The 23,076-nt window shown below is 37.6% G+C and overlaps 1 protein-coding gene and 1 non-coding gene across 9 annotated transcripts in view; one reads left to right on the top strand and one right to left on the bottom strand.

Annotated features, from left to right (window-relative positions):
* The window catches only part of ARNT (aryl hydrocarbon receptor nuclear translocator), a 70,163-nt gene that overhangs the window by 10,803 nt on the left and 36,284 nt on the right, over positions 1 to 23,076 (bottom strand). For 6 of the 8 annotated variants that reach the window (XM_077842377.1, XM_077842375.1, XM_077842371.1 and 3 more), the window contains 9 exons: positions 21,689 to 21,733; positions 19,400 to 19,613; positions 15,711 to 15,924; positions 13,726 to 13,828; positions 12,522 to 12,587; positions 12,046 to 12,131; positions 10,213 to 10,289; positions 5,111 to 5,245; positions 2,646 to 2,720 (listed from right to left, as the gene is read on the bottom strand). In XM_077842377.1, the coding sequence (XP_077698503.1) occupies positions 2,646 to 2,720; positions 5,111 to 5,245; positions 10,213 to 10,289; positions 12,046 to 12,131; positions 12,522 to 12,587; positions 13,726 to 13,828; positions 15,711 to 15,924; positions 19,400 to 19,613; positions 21,689 to 21,733 (1,015 nt within the window). The remainder of the gene's footprint in view (positions 1 to 2,645; positions 2,721 to 5,110; positions 5,246 to 10,212; positions 10,290 to 12,045; positions 12,132 to 12,521; positions 12,588 to 13,725; positions 13,829 to 15,710; positions 15,925 to 19,399; positions 19,614 to 21,688; positions 21,734 to 23,076) is intronic. The other 2 variants (XM_077842373.1, XM_077842374.1) reach the window with 1 other exon arrangement.
* On the top strand, positions 113 to 303 carry LOC144281443 (U2 spliceosomal RNA). The gene has a single exon (XR_013349976.1). It is a non-coding gene; the product is annotated as a U2 spliceosomal RNA (small nuclear RNA).

Below are 23,076 nucleotides of genomic sequence, written 5' to 3'. Positions count from 1 at the left end.
TGAGGCTCAAAGAGGGAAATTAGCCTAATATAAAAAATTGCTTCCTAAAGTCAAACCTGTACTGAAATTAAATTCACCAGATATTTTCTGAATCTAGTGCCTGAAAATAACAGTTTATCCTTGGCCTTTTGGCTAAGATCAAGTGTAGTCTCTGTTCATATCAGTTTAATATCTGATATGTCCTCTATCCAAGGACAATATAGTAAATGGATTTTTGGAGCAGGGAGATGGAATATAAGTTTGTTCTGTAAACTCCATGCATCAACCTTGTATTATAATACCTCCAGGAATAGTGCTCCCACCTCAGGGGGAATACTTAGATGTCTAAGGTCAACTTGTGCTACAGGGGGAATATATCATGTGGGACTGTATGCACTGGAATGTTTCTGCCTCCAACTAAGTGAGTGGGTGGCTTGTGTCCAGCCTCCTGGAGGGGGAAGTGTGTATTATATGCACCATGATCTTCTTACACTGTATGAGGAGCATAAGTAGAAATATGATTATGCCAATGGTGGAAATGGTGTTTTTTCTTTTTTTCCTTTCTTTTCATTTCTGTCTTCAGTGATTTTGTCTCCTAAGATTTGCTTCCCTGTACTTAAGTTGACTATTTTTTTAGTGTCTTAAAGATTTATTTATTTATTTATCTATCTATCTATCCATCCATCCATCCATCCCTGGGTGGCGCAGCGGTTTAGCGCCTGCCTTTGGTCCAGGGCGCAATCCTGGAGACCTGGGATCGAGTCCCGCATCGGGCTCCCGGTGCATGGAGCCTGCTTCTCCCTCTGCCTGTGTCTCTGCCTCTCTCTCTCTCTCTTTCTGTGACTATCATAAATAAATAAAAATTAAAAAATAAATAAATTAAAAATAAAAAAAAAGAGTCAGCTTACAATTAGGGGTTAATTCTTGCTTTTGGCTTCCTGAGCAATGCCATGGAGGATCACAAGAACAAGCACCTTATGTAAATGGCAAAAAGGAAGCCAAGAAGAAAGTGGTTGATCCATTTTCTAAGAAAAACAGAGGTATGATGTGAAGGCATGAGCTATGTTCAATATAAGAAATATTGGGAAAAGAAAAGAAATATTGGAAAAACACTAGTCATAAGAACCTAACTAAGGAACTGAAATCATATCTGATGGCTTCATGGTCATATTTTTGAAGTGAGCCTTGCCATCTGCAGAATGATAAAGTTGCATTTAGAAAATTCAAGCTAATTACTGAGGTTGTTCAGGGCAAAAACTGCCTGAATTTCCATGGCACGGATCTTATCAATGACAAAATGTATTCCATGGTCAAAAAATGGCAGATGATTTAAAGCTCGTGTTGATGTTAAGACTACCAATGGTTATTTGTTTTTTCTATTTTATGTTGGTTTTAACAGAATTTTTAAAAAATACTTATTTATTTGAGAGACAGCATTTGCATATCATGTGGGGGAAGGGACAAGGTAAAGGGGGGAAGAGAGGAAGAGGGGGAGAGGGGAAGAGAAGGAGGGAGGGAGGGAGGGAAAATATCTCAAACAGACACCTGCTGAGCAAGGAACCCGACCTGGGGCTCAATCTCACAATCCTGAGATCATGACCTGAGCCAAAATCAAGAACTGGACACTTGACTAAGCCACCCAGGTGCCCCTATTTTGTGTTGGTTTTACTAAAAAATGCAACAATCAGATTCAGAAGACCTCTTATGCTTAGTACCAACAGGTCTGCCAAATTTGGAAAAACATGATGGAAATTATGACCTGAGAGGTGCAGACAAATGACTTAAAAATAGTCAATAAATCAATTTCAGACAGCATCAGAAAAGACATAGAAAAGGCTTGCCAATCTATCTGTCCACTATACAATGTCTTTGATACAAAAGTAAAAATGCTCAAGAAGCCCAAGTTTGAATTGGAAAAACTCATGGACCTTCACAATGAAGGTATTAGTTCTGGAAAAGCACTGGTGATAAGACTGGTGCTAAAGTTGAACAAGCTGATTGATATGAGCCACCAGTTCAAGAATCTGTTTAAAATTTAGATACATAAAAAAAAATAAAATAAAATAAAATAAAATAAAATTTAGACACTTAATGGTGACAAATTGAAAAGTCTTATTTGTGAAGAGTTAACTCATTTATCTATAAAAGAACCATGAAATGAATATTTCTACCACAATCCACAGTTCAGTGAGGCCCAGAATATTTTAAGTACTTTAAGGAGTGAGTCTCTTAGAGGGGCACCTGGGTGGCTCAGCGGTTGAGCATCTGCCTTTGGCTCAGGTTGTGATCCCAGGATCCTAGGATGGAGTCCCACATCAGGATCCCCACGGAGAGCCTGCTCCTCTCTGCTATGTCCCTGCCTCTCTCTGTGTCTCTCATGAATAAATAAAATATTTTTAAAAGTTAAAAAAAAAAGTTTCTTAGATACAGTTAGCTAAATACAAGACAGTGAGTAGCCAAAGCCAAAGTACCTTGGACATAATCCATAGTCTCAAAATACTGGTCCTTTTCCATTCCTTAAAAATATAAGTTACGCACTAAAGAACATAAGATTATGATGCCTGTCATAGTACTCAAGCAGTGGTTAATAAATGTTTGAGGGATTAATATGATAACAGATATTAGATAAAAATATTATTCAAATCCAAACCAGGGAAAAAAGTTACCTGTTGGAAGCTATCTCTTAGAAGCTGCTGGTCTTCAGGATGACAGAATTCTACAATATTCTTTCCTAAGAGTTCCTAAAAGTGAAAAAGAAGAGTAAGATGGGCACTTTTATGATCATCTAAAATTCCTGGCCTATCAGCAAAGGACTTGGGATTTATTTATTTTATTTTTTTTAGGACTTGGATTTTATTTCTCCTGTCTTTAGCCTAGGATTATAATAAGTGTGGAGGGAAAAAAAAAAAAGACAAAGAATATGGAATCTGCCTGGCAAATGGCCTCTAAAACATTTTTCTTTTTCAGAACATTATATATTTATTTTAGCTGCATTTTAAAGATTTGAAGTCTAATGTACACATACAATTCACTCATTCTAAATCTACAATTGATGGCTTCTAACATATTTATATATAGTTGTGTAACCACCATTATCACCACAATCCAGTTTGAGAACACATCCACTGCTCCCAGTTTCCTTGTGCTTGTTTATAGTCAACACCTGCTCCCAACCTCCTAGCCAACTAGTAACCTGCTTTCTGCTTTAGTGTTGCCTTTCTAGAAACTTAATACAAATGGAATCATATAATATGTGGTCTTTTGTCTCTGACTTCTTACATGTAACTTAAGATTTCTGGAGCTCATCTATGTTGTTGTACATATCAATAGTGTATTTCTTTTTATTACTCAGTAGTATTCTCTAATGTGGATATATCAGAGCTGTGTATCCATTCACTAGTTAATGGACATTTTGAGTTTTTCCACTTTGGTGTTACTGTGAAAAATACAACTATCAACATTTGTATATAAATCTTTTTTTTTGTATATAAATCTTTATATGAACATAGGTTTCATTTCTCTTGAGTAAATACTTAGAAGTGGAATTGCTAGCTTGTAGTAGGGTTAAGTATATGTTTCACTTTTTACAAACTATTTTTCCATTTTTCCAAAATGTTTTTCCAAAGTGGCTATATCATTTTACAGGTCTGCCAACAATGTATAATGGTTGCAATTTCTCCCCGTTCTTGCAATACTTTTTGATTATAGTGGACATATAGTGGTAGCTCACTATGCCCATTCTAGTGGACATACAGTGGTATCTCATTGTGGTTTTGATTTGTACTTTCCTACTAACTAATGAAGAGCGTCTTTTTTTTTTTTTTTTTTTAAGATTTTAAGTAATCTCTATGTCCAACATTGGCTGGAACCTACAACCCCAAGATCAAGGGTCACAAGCTTCCACAACTGAGCCAGCCAGGTGCCCCATGATGAGAATCCTTTATATGCCATCCATGTTTCTTCTTTGGTGAAATGTCTATTCAAATCTTGTATCCTTTTTTACTGGCTGTTTACCTTAGTGAGTTTTAGGAGTTTTTTTATATGTTCTGGATACAAATCCTTTTTCAGATATATGATTTGCAATACTTTTTCCCAGTTTATGGATGGCCTTTTCACTTTTTTTTTTTTTTCACTTTTTTTTTTTTCCTTTTCACTTTCTTAATGGTGTCCTTTTAAGAGGACAAATTTTAATTCTGATGATCTCTAACTTATGGGCTTTTTTCTTTTGTGAAGCATGCTTTTAGTGTCATATAAGAAATCTTGGATTCAAAATCACAAAGATAATCTCCTGTGTTCTTCTAGAAGTTTTATGACTTTAGCTCTTAAACATTTAGGTTTTTGTCTATGGGGTAAGAGTCCACATCCTTTTCTGTGAAGGGGAATATCCAATTTTTCCATCACCACTTATTGGGAAGAATCTTTTCCCCATTGAACTGTCCTGACATCTTGATTGAAAATCAGCTGATCGTAAATGTGAAAAAAGACTATTCTGGCCTACTGATCTGTTTATCTATCTTTATACTGATATCATACTACCTTGATGACAACAGCTTCTTAAGTGGTGTTGAATCAGTGTAAATCTTCCAACTTTATGCTTTTTCAAGATCTTTTAACCAACTTCTTCAGAGCCACAGCCAGAAGTCCCTCTTGGGCATACAATTTTGAAAGTCTATATAATGACTTATTTCTCAAGTCTGGTATAGCTACTTGGTCTGCTGAATGAAAAATCTCAATAAAATAAAAATAACTGGTGCCAAACTTGCATATGTTGCGGGTTACTTTGTTCCTAACCTAAGTGATTACATAAATTACCTAATGATGGTCATACCATTATAACTAATTAAAATCAACACTTTTGCATCATTATCTGTATTAATATCAGTAACAAAAAATACACACATCTTCATGCCTGCTTATCCCACATGAGAACAACCATATTTTTCTAGATTGGATGAATAACATTGGTAGAAAGCTGAGAATAAATTTAGCTACAGATAGAATAGGATCATCACTTTTTCATATCTGGGCCTGATAAGCTTTGACTATTCTGGAATACATGACTGAATAACATGAACAAAGCCAAGGGAAAACAGGTTTAAGTATCAGTGGTGTAATAGGTCCAGCTCTTCACCTGTGGTTGGTAGCCAACAGTAGCCACACAGCGGTGATCCACAAAAGTGAAGATTCCCTCAATGTTGTGCCGAGAAATAAACTCTGTTGGCTGACAAACATTACTCATGTCTGTACAGTTGGGAGAACTAGTTACCTGAAAGTAAAGAGATAAAAACAAGATAAAATGAAATCATTTTTAACAGATGTATTTCTCATCTCCTCATGGTCATATACAAAGACATGAGGCTCCCAATTTTAGGAATTTCTGAGCTTTCACATCATATTCAGAGAGAAAAAAATGGCAATCACAATCAGAGACGGCATGAGACCTAGTTCCACCTCCACATATGTACTCTTTACCAACTTTGTGAAAAAAGATAAAAATTCATTCAACCCAAAACTCACCCACTTTCATTTAGCTAGGCTGTGTTCATTATTCAGATTGGAAAACTAGTCTCCGTTAACCAAGAAACTTACCTAGTTTTATGACAAGAATAAAAATAATTGCACTTTTCTAGTCATGTAATGATAAAATTAAAAGATCTCTCTTCTCCTGTTAGTTAGGAATAAAAAATTCAGCACTGTAAAGCTCACAGTATGAAAGATGAGGGGAAAAGATATCCTTCCTTCTCTCAACCTTTTCAGTTTCTGCTAATCAACAGAAGCAAACTATGAATCCCATGTTCTTCCAAATATCTGAAGTTTTACAGAATTCTTCATTTGTATTCAGAGTAAAAGAAAAATAACATAAGTCCTGAAGGAGATTTCTTCTTATTGGAAAGGGATGATATAAGATTTCCAGGGCAGATGATGGAGTAGGAGGAGCCTAAGCTCACCTTGTCCCATAGAAACAACCAGATATAAAAAAAAAAAAAAAAAAAAAAAAAGAAACAACCAGATAACAGCCATATCAGTGTGAATAACCCAGAAAAGGACCCAAAGACTGGAAGAATGGTCTCTACACAGCCAATTGTAGAGAAGAGGCCACACTGAAGAGAGGAGGAAGATTAGAGACGCAGTCAGGAGCTCAATGGATCCACTAAACAGACCCATTGGACTATCTGCGGGAGGGAAGGGCTCTGTGGGCACTGAGAGGGGAAAAAAACAAACTCTCGCACCATGAAGCCCCCACAGGGAAGACAAATCCCAGTAACATTTGGCTCTGAAAACCAGAGGAGTCAAATTTCAAGAATTCTTACAAACAGCAGGGCTTAAAACCTGGAACACTAAAAATCAGCAGGCTCATGGGAAAGCTGAGAGGGCAAGAGGAAACTAAGTCCGTACAAGCCCATGGAGATAAAGCATAGAAGTAGCATTTTGAAAAACACCTGGGGTATATGGGAGGGAGATTTGTTTACTAATTTCAGAGTATGTGCTGGAGGGGCAGGGATCACTGGGAAACATCTCTAGGACTAAAGGAGCTGGCTGGTGCCATTTCCTTCCCCTGGACCCCCAGCACAAACACATGGACACCTGCAGGAGCCAGTGTGATACCAACACTTGCTACTTCACTTGCTAACAGCAAGCCCCACCCATGCATACACCAGTGGGCACAACCCCTCCAGCCAGACTCAACTCCAGGTCTTCTCCCATAGGAGACTCTTGCAAACCTTGCTAATACTGTGCACCCCCACTCCTGCATTCTCCTGCAGTTCACTGCTATTTATATCTGGCAAATGCCTGGTCTGATTCAATTTAAGCCCATGGTAGCCCAAGACTGGCCCACTAACAAAAAAAGGACCAAACTCTGCCCACAGCAGACAAAGAGTCATTGCAGATGACTTGACTAAAGGCAAAAGCTGCTCAGCCATAACAGCAGGGCACATGCAACATGCATAGGAGATGCCACCAGATTCTGGTGAACAGGGAACATTGTACTGCAGGCCACTACTGTCAAGAGCAGATGTAGCTGAATTTCCTAACACATAGAAACAGGGAGAGAGTTAGACAAAATGATGACACAGAGAAATACATTCCAAATGAAACAATAGGACAAATCACAGCAAGAGACCTAAACAAAAGAGAGATAAGTAATATGCCTGATAGAGAATTTAAAGTACACTGAACTTAAAAAAAGAATGGAGGACCTCAGTGAGACCCTTAACAAAGAGACAAGCAAACATTTAAAAAAAAAAAAAAAAAAGCAGAGATGAAGAACCCAACTGAAACTAAAATTAAAAATACACTAGATGGAGGGATCCCTGGGTGGCGCAGCGGTTTAGCGCCTGCCTTTGGCCCAGGGCGTGATCCTGGAGACCCGGGATCGAATCCCATGTCGGGCTCCTGGTGCATGGAGCCTGCTTCTCCCTCTGCCTGTGTCTCTGCCTCTCTCTCTCTGTGTGTGACTATAATAAATAAATAAATAAATAAATAAATAAATAAATAAATACATACATACATACATACATACATACACTAGATGGAATAAATAGTAAACTAGAGAAAGCAGAAGAACAAATTAGCAGGAGGACAGAATAATGCGAAACAATCAAGCTTGCTTGAGAGCGAGGGAGAGAGACGAAAAAATAATAAAAATGAAAACAGATGTAGGGAACTTAGTGACACTAGCAAGCTTAAGAACATTCACATTATAGGGATCCCAAAAGAAGAAAAGAGAGAGGGAAAAGGGGGCAAAAAATTTATTTGAATAAATACTAGCTTCCTCCAAATCTGGGGAAGGAAATAGAAATCCAGATCTGGAAGGCACAAAGTGCCTCCACCAAAATCAAGCTAGGGGAGTCCACACCAAGACATACAGTAATTAAATTGGTAAAATGCAGAGATAAAAAGAGAATTTTAAAAGCAGCAAGGAAAAAGAAACAGTTACATACAAGGGAAAACCATAAAGTAATCAGGAGATTTTTCAGAAAAAACTAGAGGGAGTAACATATATTCAAAGTGCTGAAAACAAAGAAACAAACCAACAAACCTGTGGCCAAGAGTGCTCTCTCCAGCAAGACTATCATTCACAACAAAAGGACAGATAGTTTCCCAGACAAGCAAGAGTTAAAGAAATTCACGACCACAAAATCAATCCTACAAAAAATGTTAAAGGGGATTCTTTGAGATCATAAATAGGGGCAAGAAAAGCTGGAAACACAAAACCAGTATAATTAATTATGTTTATAAAAATCAGTTAAGGGAATCACAAAATAAAAACATGTAAAGTATGACACCAATATACCTAAAACGTGAAGGGAAGAGGAATAAAGAATGGATTCAAACATAAGTGACCATCAACTTAATGTAAACTTCTATACGCATAAGATGTTATTCACAAACCTAATGGTAACCATGAAATAAACCAGTAAAAGGTATGCAAAAAATAAGAAAGAATCCAAGCATGTCATTAAAGCCAACAAACATTAGAGGAGAGAGCAAGAGAAGGAACAAAGAACTACAAAACCATAAAGCCACTAACAAAATGGTGATACTTATCAACACTTTCAATGAAAATGGACTAAATACTTCAATCAAAAGATACAGGATAACAGAATGGATAAAAAACCAGACCCATCTGTATGTTGCCTACTAGAGACTCCTTTCAGACTTAAAGACATATGCAGATTGAAAGTCAAGAGTTGGGGCAGTCCGGTGGCGCAGCGGTTTAGCGCCGCCTGCAGCCCAGGGTGTGATCCTGGAGACCCTGGATCGAGTCCCACGTCAGGCTCTCTGCGTGGAGCCTGCTTCTCCCTCTGCTTGTATCTCTGCCTCTCTCTCTCTCTCTGTGTCTCTATGAATAAATAAATAAAATCTTAAAAAAAAAAAAAAAGAAAGTCAAGAGTTGGAAAACCATTTATCATGCAAATGGAAGTATAAAGAAAGCCAGGGTAGCAATATTCATATCACACAAAATAGACTTTAAAACAAAGACTATAACAAAAGACAAAGAAGAATACTATATAATCATAAAAGGAATGATCCAAAAAGAAGATATAACAACTATAAATATTTATGCACTCAACATGGCAATACCCAAATACATAAAGCAGCTAATAATAAATATGAAGGAAGTAATTGACAGTAAAACAATAATAGTAGGGGACTTTAACATCCTACTTACACCAATGGATAGATTATCCAAACAGAAAATCAACAAGGAAACAGTGGCTTTGAATGACACATTGGACCAGATGGATCTAACGAATATACTCAGAACATTCCACCCTAAAAACATCAGAATACACATTGTTTTTAAATCCTCGAAAAAAAAAAATAAATAAAACAAATAAATAAATAAATAAATCCTCGAAAATAGAATAGGAAATAATTTCTTTGACAGTGGCCACAGCAACATTTTTCTATATATGACTCCAAAGGCAAGGGAAACAAAAGCAAAAACAAACTGTTGGGATTACATCAAAATAAAAAGTTTCTGCACAGCAAAGGAAACAATCAACAAAACTAAAAGACAACCTACAGAATGGGAGAAGATATCTGCAAGTAACATATCTAATAAAGAGTTAGTATCCAAAATATATAAAGAATTATACAACCCAACTAAAAAATGGGCAGAAGACATGAATAAATATTTCTCCAAAGAAGACATTATACAACCCAACACAAATGCTCCCTCTGCCTGTGTCTCTGCCTCTCTGTGTGTCTCTATGAATAAATAAATAAATAAAATCTTTTTTAAAAAAATTTAAAAAAAAAGATTCTCTTTTTCCATCTTCCTCTGCCCCTTCCCCTCACCTCTCTCCCTCTCTTAAAAAGAAAAAAAATTGTGAAATCACTTATACACTTCATAAAATTGATGTTAATAAATTAATGTAATGCTATATATTAACCATACTGGAAATAAAATTAAAAAAATAAATGTATGGGACACTTGGGTGGCTCAGTGGTTGAGTGTCTGCCTTCAGCTTAGGGCATGATCCTGGAGTCTTGGGATCGAGTTCTACATCAGGCTCCCTGCATGGAGCCACTTCTCCCTCTGCGTATGTCTCTGCCTCTCTCTCATAAATAAATAAATAAATAAATAAATAAATAAATAAATAAATAAATAAATTCTCATAAATAAATAAATAAATAAAACCTTTTTAAAAATGTACAAAGAAAGCAAAAGAAAGAATGGAAAAAGGAAAATAGATGATGCAAATATGGAAAATTCATACTTGCCTGCAGTCTGCCAATGGCCACTAGGCAAAATTTGCTCCCCTGGCCAGCCTCTGGATCATCATCTGGGAGGGAGACACCTTCAAGAAGGTGAAGTTAAAAGGTTTAACAGGGACCTCAAACTCAATCACCTTCAATTCAGATAAAAATGATTTAAAACAGATGTATGTATGAAGTGACTAGATATAAAACAATAGAGTACTGAATGATAAGAATAAACAATTGCACAAAATTTACCATATTGCAGATACTGTTTTAAAAGTTTTTTAGGGACGCCTGGGTGGCTCAGCGGTTGGGCGCCTGCCTTCGGCCCAGGGTGTGATCCTGGAGACCCAGGATCGAGTCCCACATCAGGCTCCCTGCGTGGAGCCTGCTTCTCCCTCTGCCTGTGTTTCTGCCTCTCTCTGTGTATCTCTCATGAATAAATAAATAAAAATTAAAAAAAAATAAAAAATAAAATTATTTATTTAAAAAAGTATTTTTATATGTATTAATTCATATATTTTACTCATATGAATTGTAACAAACTGCAGAGTACAAGTCCCACTCAAAGTATTCTAAAAAACTATGCTGGCCAAACCAAATATATATGAAGACAGTCATTTATTCTATGACTATATCATAGGCAGAGAACAAATGTCTTGCCCAACTTGTGGTTTTAAAATATGCAAACAATCAAAAATGAAATTAAACAAACACCAATAGTTACTTATTTATGTCCTTTGGAAAAAAGGATAGCAAAGTTTCAATGTTACATGTGGAAAGGGAAAAAGACTGCATTTTCTCCCTAGTCTTTGCACATATATTGTCTTTTTATCAAGAAAAATATTATTTCTGTGAGAGCAATACAGAAGTATAAAAGACCATGTATACTACAAATGTATGGTTTTTACAGTATATAAGCTAAAAAGCTCAAATGTCACTACACTTAAAATTGGTTTTTCTTAATTACATTTAACTACCATTTACTGAATGCTTACTATATGTCAGACACTGGGCTAGGTGCTTTTATTACACTAAATCTAATCCTCAAAATAATTCCACATGGGATATATTATCTCCCAATTATAGATGAGAAAATTGAGGGGTTCTTTTTATAAAGGTCAAGCGTCTTACCCTAAGTTATACCATCAGTAAGTGAAAATGCCATAATCAAACCATTATTCCAAATGCAAAGTTTAATCTCTTCCCGAAGGTGGTAACCTTTCCTCCCCCTTTTATCTTAGTTTCACTTTCCCTACAATCCCACTTCCCAATTATACCCATCCAGCAGGGAAGTAATAAAGTGGTAGGATCTGGAAATTCTGACAAACCAGTTTAAAAGGCTGATCCCCATACCCCAAACACCCTTCTCACAGTTTGTTTGACTTCAAGTTCTAATAAAGCTAAAGTGCTCATATCTTGATTTAAAGCCTTTAAAAAGAGTATCCCACTTATAAGTTACTACAATCAAGTCATTTCCCTCTTCTCCCTCAAAGTCTTGCTCTTGCTTTAGGAAGCTTTCCCAAATTAACTGCTTTCAACGCCAACTGTTTCTTTGCAAACAAGTATGAGAAAATAGGTATTCATTATATACTATTATGAATCTGAACATTTAAAAATTCCATTCTGTGACAGAGCCAACACTGAATCATTTTCAAGTCTGAGTAATCCATCTCCCCAGCTGCATATAAAAAAGGGGCAGGAGTCTGCTTTTTTTTTTTCCTATTTTCTTATCATGGTTTATACCAAAGTACATTTTGCATACATGATACATGGTACATGATAAATGTTAGCTAACTTTCTCGGACTCTGTGACAAACCTCCTGCACCACAAGAGAAATCCAACTTTCCTACCTGCTGGGGGCCAGGCCTTGATGTAGCCTGTACAATGGACCACCACAAAGTGAGGTTCCCCATCCTTCACAGAGCCAAGTCCATTCCTAGAAGAAGTACATGTGTGAGGAGAAAACCCTACTCAATAGCATTTAAAAGGCAACGCTGGCTTAGTACCTTTAAGCTTAGGCTCTTGCATGTTTAGAAAACTGATCACTTTTTGACCTTTCTCCCCAAAAGTGAACACCATATTTCTGACCTTGCCAAAGTAAAGCAACAAAAAGATACTGCAGCAGGAACTAGTAGGGCAACTTATTTAAATAAGATGAGGAAAGCTGTAGAAGTTCAGAAAATATTGCCAGAAAATAAATAACTGGGAAGTGAAGCATGAATGTGAGGGCTGCTAAAGGAAGTACTACAGTAAGATAGTTGAAAAAAATGATGATCTCTACCAGTATGTAGCCATCTCTTTGGTTTTTCATTGTTTCGGATCTCACCTGCATCTGTTCCTCACAAAGCTCAATCTATTCATGGAGACTGGGTCCACAGAGCTATTGCCACATCTGTTTCAAAGAACGGAGATATTAAAAGCAATTAAACTGTGCCATTTAATAACTTTCCATCCATTAACAGCCAGGAAAAAAGGCTCTGGATACAACTAGACACAGAAGGAGAAAGAAGTCAGGCTTGATATTTCTAAAACTTATAACTGCCGAGAATCTGAAGTTCAAAATGTTCCATATATTCTTCAATTGCAGAAATTCTCTACATTGGGGTCAGTATACATTTTGTGTAAAGGACCAAATGGTAAATATTTCAGCTTTTGTGGATCGTACAATTTACTGCAACTAGGCCATCAGAGCATAAAAACAGCCATAGATAATATATAAACAAACGCACATGGTTATGTTCCTATAAGACTTTATTCACAGAGTTGTGGTTTGCACATTCCTGTTCTATACCACAACCCAATCTATTTGCTATGTTTCCTTATTATTTATCTTGCTCTTACCTATGTCTCTACATAGATCATGTTCACATATTGAGACATTCTCTCCCACCCTCTACTTTCCTCCTTTCATTTCTTTAAAATAATAGATTAAACTTACACAGAGTTTAATGCACTAGTCTAAGCATCTTTACACATATTATCTCACCCTTATAACAACTTTATGAGGTTGATATAATTCCCAATATTAGGAGAAATCATAACACAAAGTTGTTATGTAATCTGCTCAAGGTTTCAGAAGATAATGAGTGGCAAATCTAGCAGTCTAGGTTCAGAAGTTAGTCTAAACCACTAAGTCACATAATATTAAATTCTAAAACTCTCAGGAAACCTTTCTTAATATCCTACTCATCATTTCTAATAAGCATCCTCTCAGTACAATGTAGGTAATTTCCACTGTATAACCTGAACTTACTTTGTGACTTTAAGAGGTATCTTTTCAGGACGCCTGGGTGGCTCAGCAGTTGAGCATCTGCCTTTGGCTCAGAGTGTGATCCTGTGGTCTCCAGGATCAAGTCCCGCATCAGGTTCCCTGCAGGTAGCCTGCATCTCTCTCTGCCTATGTCTCTGCCTCTCTCTCCCTGTGTCTCTCATGAATAAGTAAATAATCTTAAAAAAAAAAGCTTTATTAAAAAAAACAAAAACCCTCTGCTCCTAATTTTTCTTATATCAATCCTCAACCTGACACTTACCTCATACGGCAAATAAATGATCTCCTTGAGCCCATACACATCCTCATGGAAGACTGCTGACCTTCCTTTTTCACTGTTCCAGTCTTCAGATCAAGGATACGCCCTGAAAAATGATGTGAAGAGCAGTCTGGAGTGTGTTCTTACATATGGTGAAAAGGAAGGGAGAGAGACACTAGAGGCAAAGACAAATAGTATCCTATTCTGTCCTCCAATCTCCATGCTTATAAAAGAACACACCAAGTAGGGGTTGGATTTTTTTCCAAGTCTAAAATATCTCAATTCCCATCAATGAATCTTATTCTTAAGTTCAAAGGCAGCACTGAAGATAACTCTGTGCAAGGAAAGAAGATGGAAGTGGAAAGTAGTGTTGGCAAGAAAGAGGCTAGGCTATATTCTTGGGTCCCACTTTCATGCACGTGCATGTACACATATGTGCACACATGCACACTGAGGGAATGTCACTGTTTAAAAACTAATAATTTGGGCAGCCCGGGTGGCTCAGCGGTTTAGTGCCTGCCTTCAGCCCAGAGCATGATCCTCGAGACCCGGGATCAAGTCCCACGTCAGGCTCCCTGCTTGAAGACTGCTTCTCCCTCTGCCTGTGTTGTGTCTCTGCCTCTCTCTCTGTGTCTCTCATGAATAAAATCTTAAAAAAAAAAAAAAAAAACCTAGAAAAATGAAATTCATAAAAACCTAAAAGAAGGAAAAACTAAAACACAATTAAATTATAACAGACTTTCTTGTATTTAATTATCAGGTTTTTAAAATTTGATTGACTGAGAGGGACAGAATGTGCATAAACATGTGTGTGTGAGAGCAGGGGGAGGGACAGAGGAGAGAGAGAATCTCAAGCAGACTCTGGCTCACCATAGAGCCAGACATGGGGCTCAATCCTACAACCCTGAGATCACAACGGGAATGGAAACCAAGAGTTGGGATGCTCAACTAACTAAGTCACCCAGGTGCCCCTTAATTACCAGTTTTGATCTGCTTTCACTTTTAAATTTTTTTCTAGAGTTGCTTAAAGAGTAGATGTGTTTCCTTTTTTTTTTTTTTTTTTTAAGATTTTTATTTATTTATTCATAGGGACACAGCTAGAGAGAGAGGCAGAGACACAGGCAGAGGGAGAAGCAGGCACCATGCAGAGAGCCCGACGTGGGACTCGAGCCCAGGTCTCCAGGATCATGCCCTGGGCTGCAGGTGGCGCTAAACCGCTGCGCCACCGGGGCTGCCCGCAGATGTGTTTCCTATAGTGAGACACTTGCAAAAGGACTAAAGAGCATTAAAATAGGGGGAAGAAAGAAAACAAAAATAGAAATAAGACAAAAAAATAGTACAGATACAAACAATAAAAACAACTTATACACTGATAACCACTCTCCTCTAAAATAAAAATCTATTATCACAGAATCCAGTATAAAGCAAAGATATGCACAAACAGGCAGAAAAAATAGCAGGTACTCATATAAATGAGACAGAAACATGGATAACTTAATTCTTTTAAAATGGGAAAAAAAGTTCATTGTAGATTTGGTTTTTACTGTTTTATTTACACTAATAAACTTTTACATGTGTACTGTCACTAAAGAAACATTTTCTGGGATCCTGGGGTGGCTTAGCATTTTAGTGCCTGCCTTCAGCCCAGGGCGTGATCCCAGGGTTCCAGGATCGAGTCTCACATCGGGCTCCCTACATGGATGGAGTCTGCTTCTCCCTCTGCCTGTGTCTTTGCCTCTCTCTCTCTCTCTCTCTCTGTGTGTGTCTCTCTCATGAATAAATAAAATCTTTAAAAGGAAAAAGAAATATTTTCTAAGGATAAGCTACAAATTATCTGCATGTGGATAGAAAAAAATTATATTCATTATAGGAGAAAATTCTAGAAGGCGTGTCAGAGTCAATGAACAAACTGAAGAGCTAAAACACCTCTTCTGTTTCAGAAAAAAATAAAGGGCTTCCCATCCATTTTCCATCCATATAATTCATACCTGTCAGGGCATTTTCTGAGGTGGAAAGCTGCTCACGAAGTTTGTCCACGTCATCTGGATGCACCTGATCATAGAGCGTGCTACCAAACCATTCAGACTGTGGCTGGTTCAAAACAGGGGTCACTGAGTCAGAGACATAAACTACCCGGCCTGTCTCACATGAGACGATAAACAGAAAGCCATCTGCTGCCTCCAAGATCAAATGTTTGAGTTCCTGTCCAAGGAAGAGAAATAAAAGTTAATACTGAACTTTTCAAAGTCAAGTATTATTCATGAAAAGAAGACACTTCAGGCCTTATGCATCTCTCTCTCTCTCCATAAGCGTTTCTGGCTCCTGCCTGATCCACAGCCCCAGCTTTGTACTCTAAGTGTCATTGCCTTCATGACAGCTTTTTCTAATAGATATTCCTTCAATCTATGTCACTATCCACCTCCTCCTCTTTATCTCACTCAAGATGGGGAATAAAAAGGCTTACCATTAACAATAATTTAGTCCTTGATCTCACCCTCTCTGGTCTCTTTTTAGGATCTTGCTCTACAAATACTCTCATTTTCACTCTTTCCCCTCAGATCTATAAACATGATCAAGTTTTCTCAATTCTAAACAAACCTTTTCTCAATTTTGCCCAGCTCATCTCTTTTTCAGTGCCACGTTTTATTTAATGTTATCTTCAATGGCTCTATTCTCTTACCTTTCACTTATTTCTCAATCCCACTATAATTATCACTCTGAAGAATTATTGTTGTTTGCAGCAGATCACCAATGTCCTCCTAACTGCCAATTCAAGCCCCCTTTTCTGGGTCTTTATGATGTTAATCTCTCTCCAGAATCTGGTGATATCCATTCCATCCTTCTGTTTTTCTCTAGCTTCTAAGACACCATCTTCCAACTTTTACTCCCTTTCTAAATGTCCTTTCTCTGCTTTAGGCACTCTTTCTTCCCTTAGTTCAAGTACTAAGTATAGATATTTCCAAGGTTCTATCTCAGGTTCTCTTCTCTCTTTATACCATACTCTATCCCTGAGAGATTATATCCACTCCTCCCTGCTATGAAATGATCCCCAAGTCTACATCTCTAGACTGGTCTAAACTTTTTTTTTAGCTTTAAGCAGACCTAAATTCCAACTAACTTTTAAATATTTCCAATTAGATACTCTACCAGCAACTCAATTTCAACATTTCAAAACTAGTCATATTTCCCCCTCCAAAAATCCTCTGTGCTCTTCTAGCATTTCCTTTCTTAATTAACAGTACCACCTTCCTATCAGGCTAGAAGACTCAAAATCTAATTACTCTCTCTCATGCTCCAGTGATATTAGTTTTATCAATTCTATTTCCAATACTACATCACCATCCTAGTCATCTTACATCAAGACTAAAGAAATGGTCTTCCTGCTTTCATTCTCTTGAATCCAGCCTTAAAATGCTACTACACAGACTAATATATGTTTTTTAGAGGGGTGGAGGAGAACAGGAGGCACAGAGAGAGAGAGAGCATTTGCTGAAGTTATTCCCAGTATTTATGACACAAATCCCTTACCTCTCCATGTTTATCCATCTACAGGACTTTAATACTGTGCCTCTATGATACAACTAACTGTGTGTTTATATTGTGATTTATTTATTTACAGATCTATTGCCACTAATGACTATCTCTAATCTCTTTATTCTTTTCATAGCACAAAGTACCTGATTAGCCCACAAAAGGTGCATAACTGGAGTCTGTTCAATCAGTATCTCTACATAGATTGTTAGAATAAACTGATTAACCATTTCAATGTATATAAATCCATATATGTATGTATATAAAATCCATGCTATGTGTGCTTTCATATAGATACCCCTGTTTAGAAAAAAAAATTTTTTAAGATTTTATTTATTTATTCATGAGAGAGACACAGAGAGAGAGAGAGGCAGAGACACAGGCAGAGAAAGAAGCAGGCTCCATGCAGGGAGCCCAACGTGGGACGCAATCCCAGGACTCCAGGATCACGCCCTGGGCCAAAGGTAGGCACCAAACCACTGAGCCACCCAGGGATCCCCTGGAAAATTATTATTACTTTCTTCCAAACCACATTCCTTCCTTCTAAGCCTCTGAATGAAAGGGTGACATTATAGGCCAATTTTTTCTTCCTTATATTTCCTATCTTCCAAATTTTTCTGCAATAGCCATGTGTTATTTTTAATAATCAAAACAGAACATGGCTTTCTTACTCTTAGAAGTCTTTGCTGATGACCATCCCTACTCAGACCTGATCATTCTATTCACTTTAGCCATCCTCCACTATATATTTATCTAGTCCCATATAAATTATTAATGTGTTTTAAAAAGGTTATTTCTCAGGGTGCCTGGATGGCTCAGTCAGTTGAGTGTCTGACACTTGATTTCAGTTCCGGTCACGATTTCATGGGTCAGGGGATCCAGCCCTACATCAAGCTCCACGCTCAGTGTACAGTCTGCTTGAGATTCTCTCCTTCTCCCTCTGGCCCTTGCCCAGGTCACATACACACTCTCTCTCTCTTAAATAAACAAACAAACAAAAAATAAATAAAATCTTTAAAAAGAGGTTTTTCTTCCTTAAACACATTTTCCTCCCATTTTTCACTTATGTGTGTATCTAGCCATTCAAATATTCATATTCAGACTGATTTCCAAAAACTCACATATTCACATTCAGACTGACATCCCAAGCAGCTAGAAATGTTTTTGCCTTACCTATTTTTCTCATTACATGTAACAGAGCAAATCTCTAAGGAATGATGACTGCCTTGTTAGACTCCTTGTATCACTAAAACTGAAAGCTGCTTCAGGAATAAGAAATAGATTTCTTCCATCTTCTATAACCCTACAGCCAACGAAGAGAACTGGTTCCATGGACATGGTCATCTCTTCTTCCTACAATTCCACTTGTTTCATCATATAAGCTACATCCACGAGTGAAGTTTAAAATAGCTATAAGCTTGCAGTGCCTAGGTTAAGTGTCTGCTCTGCCTTCAGCTCAGGTCATGATCCCAGGGTCCTGGAATCGAGCATCAGGGTCCCTGCTCAGCAGAGTGTCTGCTTCTCACTCTCCCTCTGCCCTCCCCCCACCTGCTAGTGCATGTTCTCACTCTCAAATAAAATCTTTAAAAAAAAATACCTATAGGCTTACCAAATAGTTTGCACAAGTCTTCTGTACTTCTCATTGTTCCAATGCTAATGAATATTTTTTTTTTTTTTTTTTTTGCTTGCTAATGAATATTATAGCCAGGAATTGAAACTACTTTCTCATGGTGGAAATTTTTCCTTAACAGGGTAGCCCAGGTGGCTCAGCAGGCAGCCTGGGTGGCTCAGCAGTTTAGCGCTGCCTTCAGCCCAGGGCATGATCCTGGAGACCCAGGAAGGAGTCCTGCGCCAGGCTCCCTGCATGGAGCCTGCTTCTCCCTCTGCCTGTATCTCTGCCTCTTTCTCTCTCTCTCTGTCTCTCTCTCATGAATAAATAAAATCTTTATAAATAAATAAATAAATAAATAGATAAATAAATAAATAAAATTTTCCCTAACAGCTGAATTCTTGTACTTTAAGTAATATACAGACTCAGCTCTTCTCTGACTTCCAATATAAGACATTAGTTAGAATTATGGTCATCTACCCCCAAAAGATCAAAACTTTCAACAGATTCTATCTCAGAGTTGTACATCTCAGACACCTGATCAGTGAGGAACGAAGGCTTGTAGGTGCCATCAGTGGATGTATTCCCAGTTCCTCGCAAAGACTTCATGTGAGAGACTGCCATGCGTAAGATGGTTAACTTGTCTGGTTTTCGAGCCAGGGCACTACAGGTGGGCACCATGTCTGACAGTTCTGTGATGTAGGCTGTCATCTTGTTCCGTCGTCGTCGTTCAATTTCACTATGATTTTCCCTGCATGGAGAAAGGAGGTGGTCACATCTGGCCGTTTGGGAGCAGGTAAAGTGATATAAATATGGAGTGAGCTGCTGAAGAAATATAGTTTTTAGATTGAGGAGTGCTTAAGTCTCAGAAGGTAGAGTCAAGTTTGCCAATCTTCTCATGCAGAACAAGCATGGAATAGAAACTAACAAGGCAGACAGAGAATAAACAGTTACTAGCAATTCTATCTCCTGGAAACTTTCACTTCCTATATAGATTATCATTCCCCCAGAACAAAACAAAAAATGTTTTAAGAAATGATAATCTTAAAAGATGTTGATTTTATTCACTTTAGTTCCTCAGAGACAAATAATCTCAGCTTGGCTGACTCCATGGTTACTAATTCAACTTTTTAAAGGCTAAAACTAAAATGGCCAGTTTTTTCTAAAACAAGTATATTGCACAACAGCTGATAAAAGAATTGATAGCATAGATTCCTTTAGTCTCTAAAATGTTGCCTGTTCTCAGCTTCTCTCTTACTCTTAACTCTAGCAGGCAGAATGGAAGATTTTGAAATTTCATTTGTCTCATTAATGCACCAAGTCCTACCTTCTTTATCTGGATGTGGTGCCAGTGCATTGAGCTCAAAAGATTCTAAGACATCATCTATTAGAGATCCCTTTGGGTCACTAGTTGGAACCAAATGAATTGGAGGATAAAAGTGGAGTGAGGAGGAAAAGGCCTGAAAACAGACAATTTGGATCTCAACAGCATAAGTAGACCACTTCTCCAACACTGATTTCCTCAAAATCAAAACAGAATTTTATCATTGTTAAAAATAATAACCCAGTAGTTTTCAAGTAGGATTTCTGAAAAGCCCCATAGTTTCTCAGTGTCTTCAACCAGGATGCCTCAAAGAGAAAAAAACAATGTGCTGCTTTACTGCTTCGTCTTGAGCAGCTTTTGCTTTATCTTTTTTATTTACTTCCCTTACTATTTAAGGATCCTATCTGAATAAAAGTTCTTTGTCAAAACAAAAAGAAAAATGAAAACTGACCTAATATAAATCTTTTTAAGAGAAGAGCAAACTATAAGGTTAAGCAATAAGTGATTTTCCCAAAGGAAGAACTCATTCCCAATTAATGCAATGGTCTTCCCACCATATCATGCCAAATCAGCTTTTCGAAGAATTAAAGAGTTAGCAGGAAAGGACAACAAAATGGGCTTGTGGACCTGCTGAAAAAGGAAATGAGATGAGGGGGGAAAAGTAGTAAAACCAGGCATTGGTATCAATATCTCCTACTGAGTGGTCTCAAATCATAGAAGCCAGAAAACAGAAAAATCTGGGCATACCATTACAATATTACCATATCGTAATATTTCTACGTTATTGACAAAAGTCTCCAAAGAGAACTTTACAGCCTCCTTCCCAAATGGCAAAAAGGTCTCACTATATAGGTCCTATTTGTTAATTTGCCTGAGAAACAGAATATTCAACTTTCAAACTTAAAGCACCCATCTTCTTAGTATCTGATGGATTTCTGACACTGAAGTCCAAAAGGCTAATCTTTTCAAAAGCCACATCAAGGCTGCTAAAACTTTTCCAAGAAACCACAAAAGATTCAATCACCAAAGCAAGACGATACTACTATGACACAGTAATCTAGCCTGTGAGTCTAGAAAGGTGTGCTTTCTAGAGAGGTGTGGAATAAATGCTAAGGCCTAAATATTGAGAACTAATTGCAAACACAGAGGTATTTATTAGCCTTCTGATAAAAGAGTATTTTCCTGTGAAAGCACCAACAGGCATCACTGCCCTGCTTCTAAAGCCTTTTATTTTGTAAAACAGTGCTGAGATAAAGAGGAAAAGAGAAAACTATAAAACTAATAGCAATTTCTTAAATTCCTTAGTAAAGTTCCCTCAACTCACCCACTTTCTGATGGGGGAGGCCAAAGTTCCTGTTACACACAAACTTCTAAAAAATCTTGTCCTCTCTTGCCACAGATAAGGAAAGACACAAAGAGAAAGGGGAAGAAAAGAGCAGAGTAAGAAAAAGGAAAAAGCAGCATCATCTGCTTCATCATGCTGAAAGATACTGTTTTCCTACCTGGCAAGTCTCTCTTTATCCGCAGAGCTCTGCTCATCATCCGACCTAAAAACAGAATTAATGAACTAAGCTAAAATTAAAATAAAAAGAAAGAAAAAAAAAAGAAGATAGATGGATGGATAAATGGAAAGAAGGAGAGGGGAAAGGGAAGGAAAAAGGAAATAGAACAAAATAGATGCAGAGAAGGGAAAATTAAAATATACACAGGAACCTTGCCTATAATTCTATAAAGCCATTTATTAGGATAAAGAAAAAGTAATTTACAGGACAAAGGTGGACATAAAAGCAAGGCCAATATTCATTATAAATTAACATAGTCTGAACACAGAAAACACTTTGCCATCAATCTCTGTAGAGACCAACAAAATAGAGTTTGAATAAGAACCAAACAAGGGAATACCATTTTCACACACTTCTTCCAAAATAAAGTTATATTCACATATGCTATTTTTTTTTAAAGATTTATTTATTTACGGAGATCCCTGGGTGGCTCAGCGGTTTGGCGCCTGCCTTTGGTCCAGGGCGTGGTCCTGGAGTCTGGGATCAAGTTCCACTTTGGGCTCCCTGCATGGAGCCTGCTTCTCCCTCTGCCTGTGTCTCTGCCTCTCTCTCTCTCTCTGTGTCTCTCATGAATAAATAAATAAAATCTTTAAAAAAAAAAAAAAAAAGATTTATTTATTTACGGGCAGCCCAGGTGGCTCAGTGGTTTAGCGCCACCTTCAGCCCAGGGCCTGATCCTGGAGACCCAGGATCAAGTCCCATGTCAGGTTCCCTGCATGGAGCCTGCTTCTCGCTCTGCCTGTGTCTCTGCCTCTGTGTGTGTGTGTCTCTTATGAATAAATAAATAAAATCTTAAAAAAAAAAGATTTATTTATCTACTTGAGAGAGGGGAAGGGCAGAAGGAAAGAGACAATCCTCAAGCAGACTCATCACTAAGCACAGAGCCTGATGCGGGGCTTGATCCCAGGACTCTGAGATCACTACCTAAGTCAAAATCAAGAGTTGGCTGCTTCAAACTATGGAAGGAGCCACGATGTCCTTCAACAGATAAATGGATAAAGAAGATGTGGTATATATATATACAATGGGTTATTACTCAGCCATCAGAAATGACAAATAACCATCATTTGCTTTGACGAGGATGGAACTAGAGGTTATTATGCTAAGTGAAATATGTTAATCAGAGGACAATCATCACATGGTTTCATTTATATGTGGAATATAAGAAATAGTGAAATGGATTATAAGGGAAATGAGGGCAACTGAGTGGGGAAAAATTAGAGGAAGACAAACGATGAGACTCCTAACTCTGGGAAACAAAGGGTTGTGGAAGGGGAGGTGGGTGGAGGATGGGGTAACTGGGTGACGGGCACTAAGGAGGGCATTTG

Source organism: Canis aureus, chromosome 12 (assembly GCF_053574225.1).
Source record: "Canis aureus isolate CA01 chromosome 12, VMU_Caureus_v.1.0, whole genome shotgun sequence".
Lineage (NCBI taxonomy): Eukaryota > Metazoa > Chordata > Mammalia > Carnivora > Canidae > Canis > Canis aureus.
This window is presented reverse-complemented; position numbering and strand designations above follow the sequence as displayed.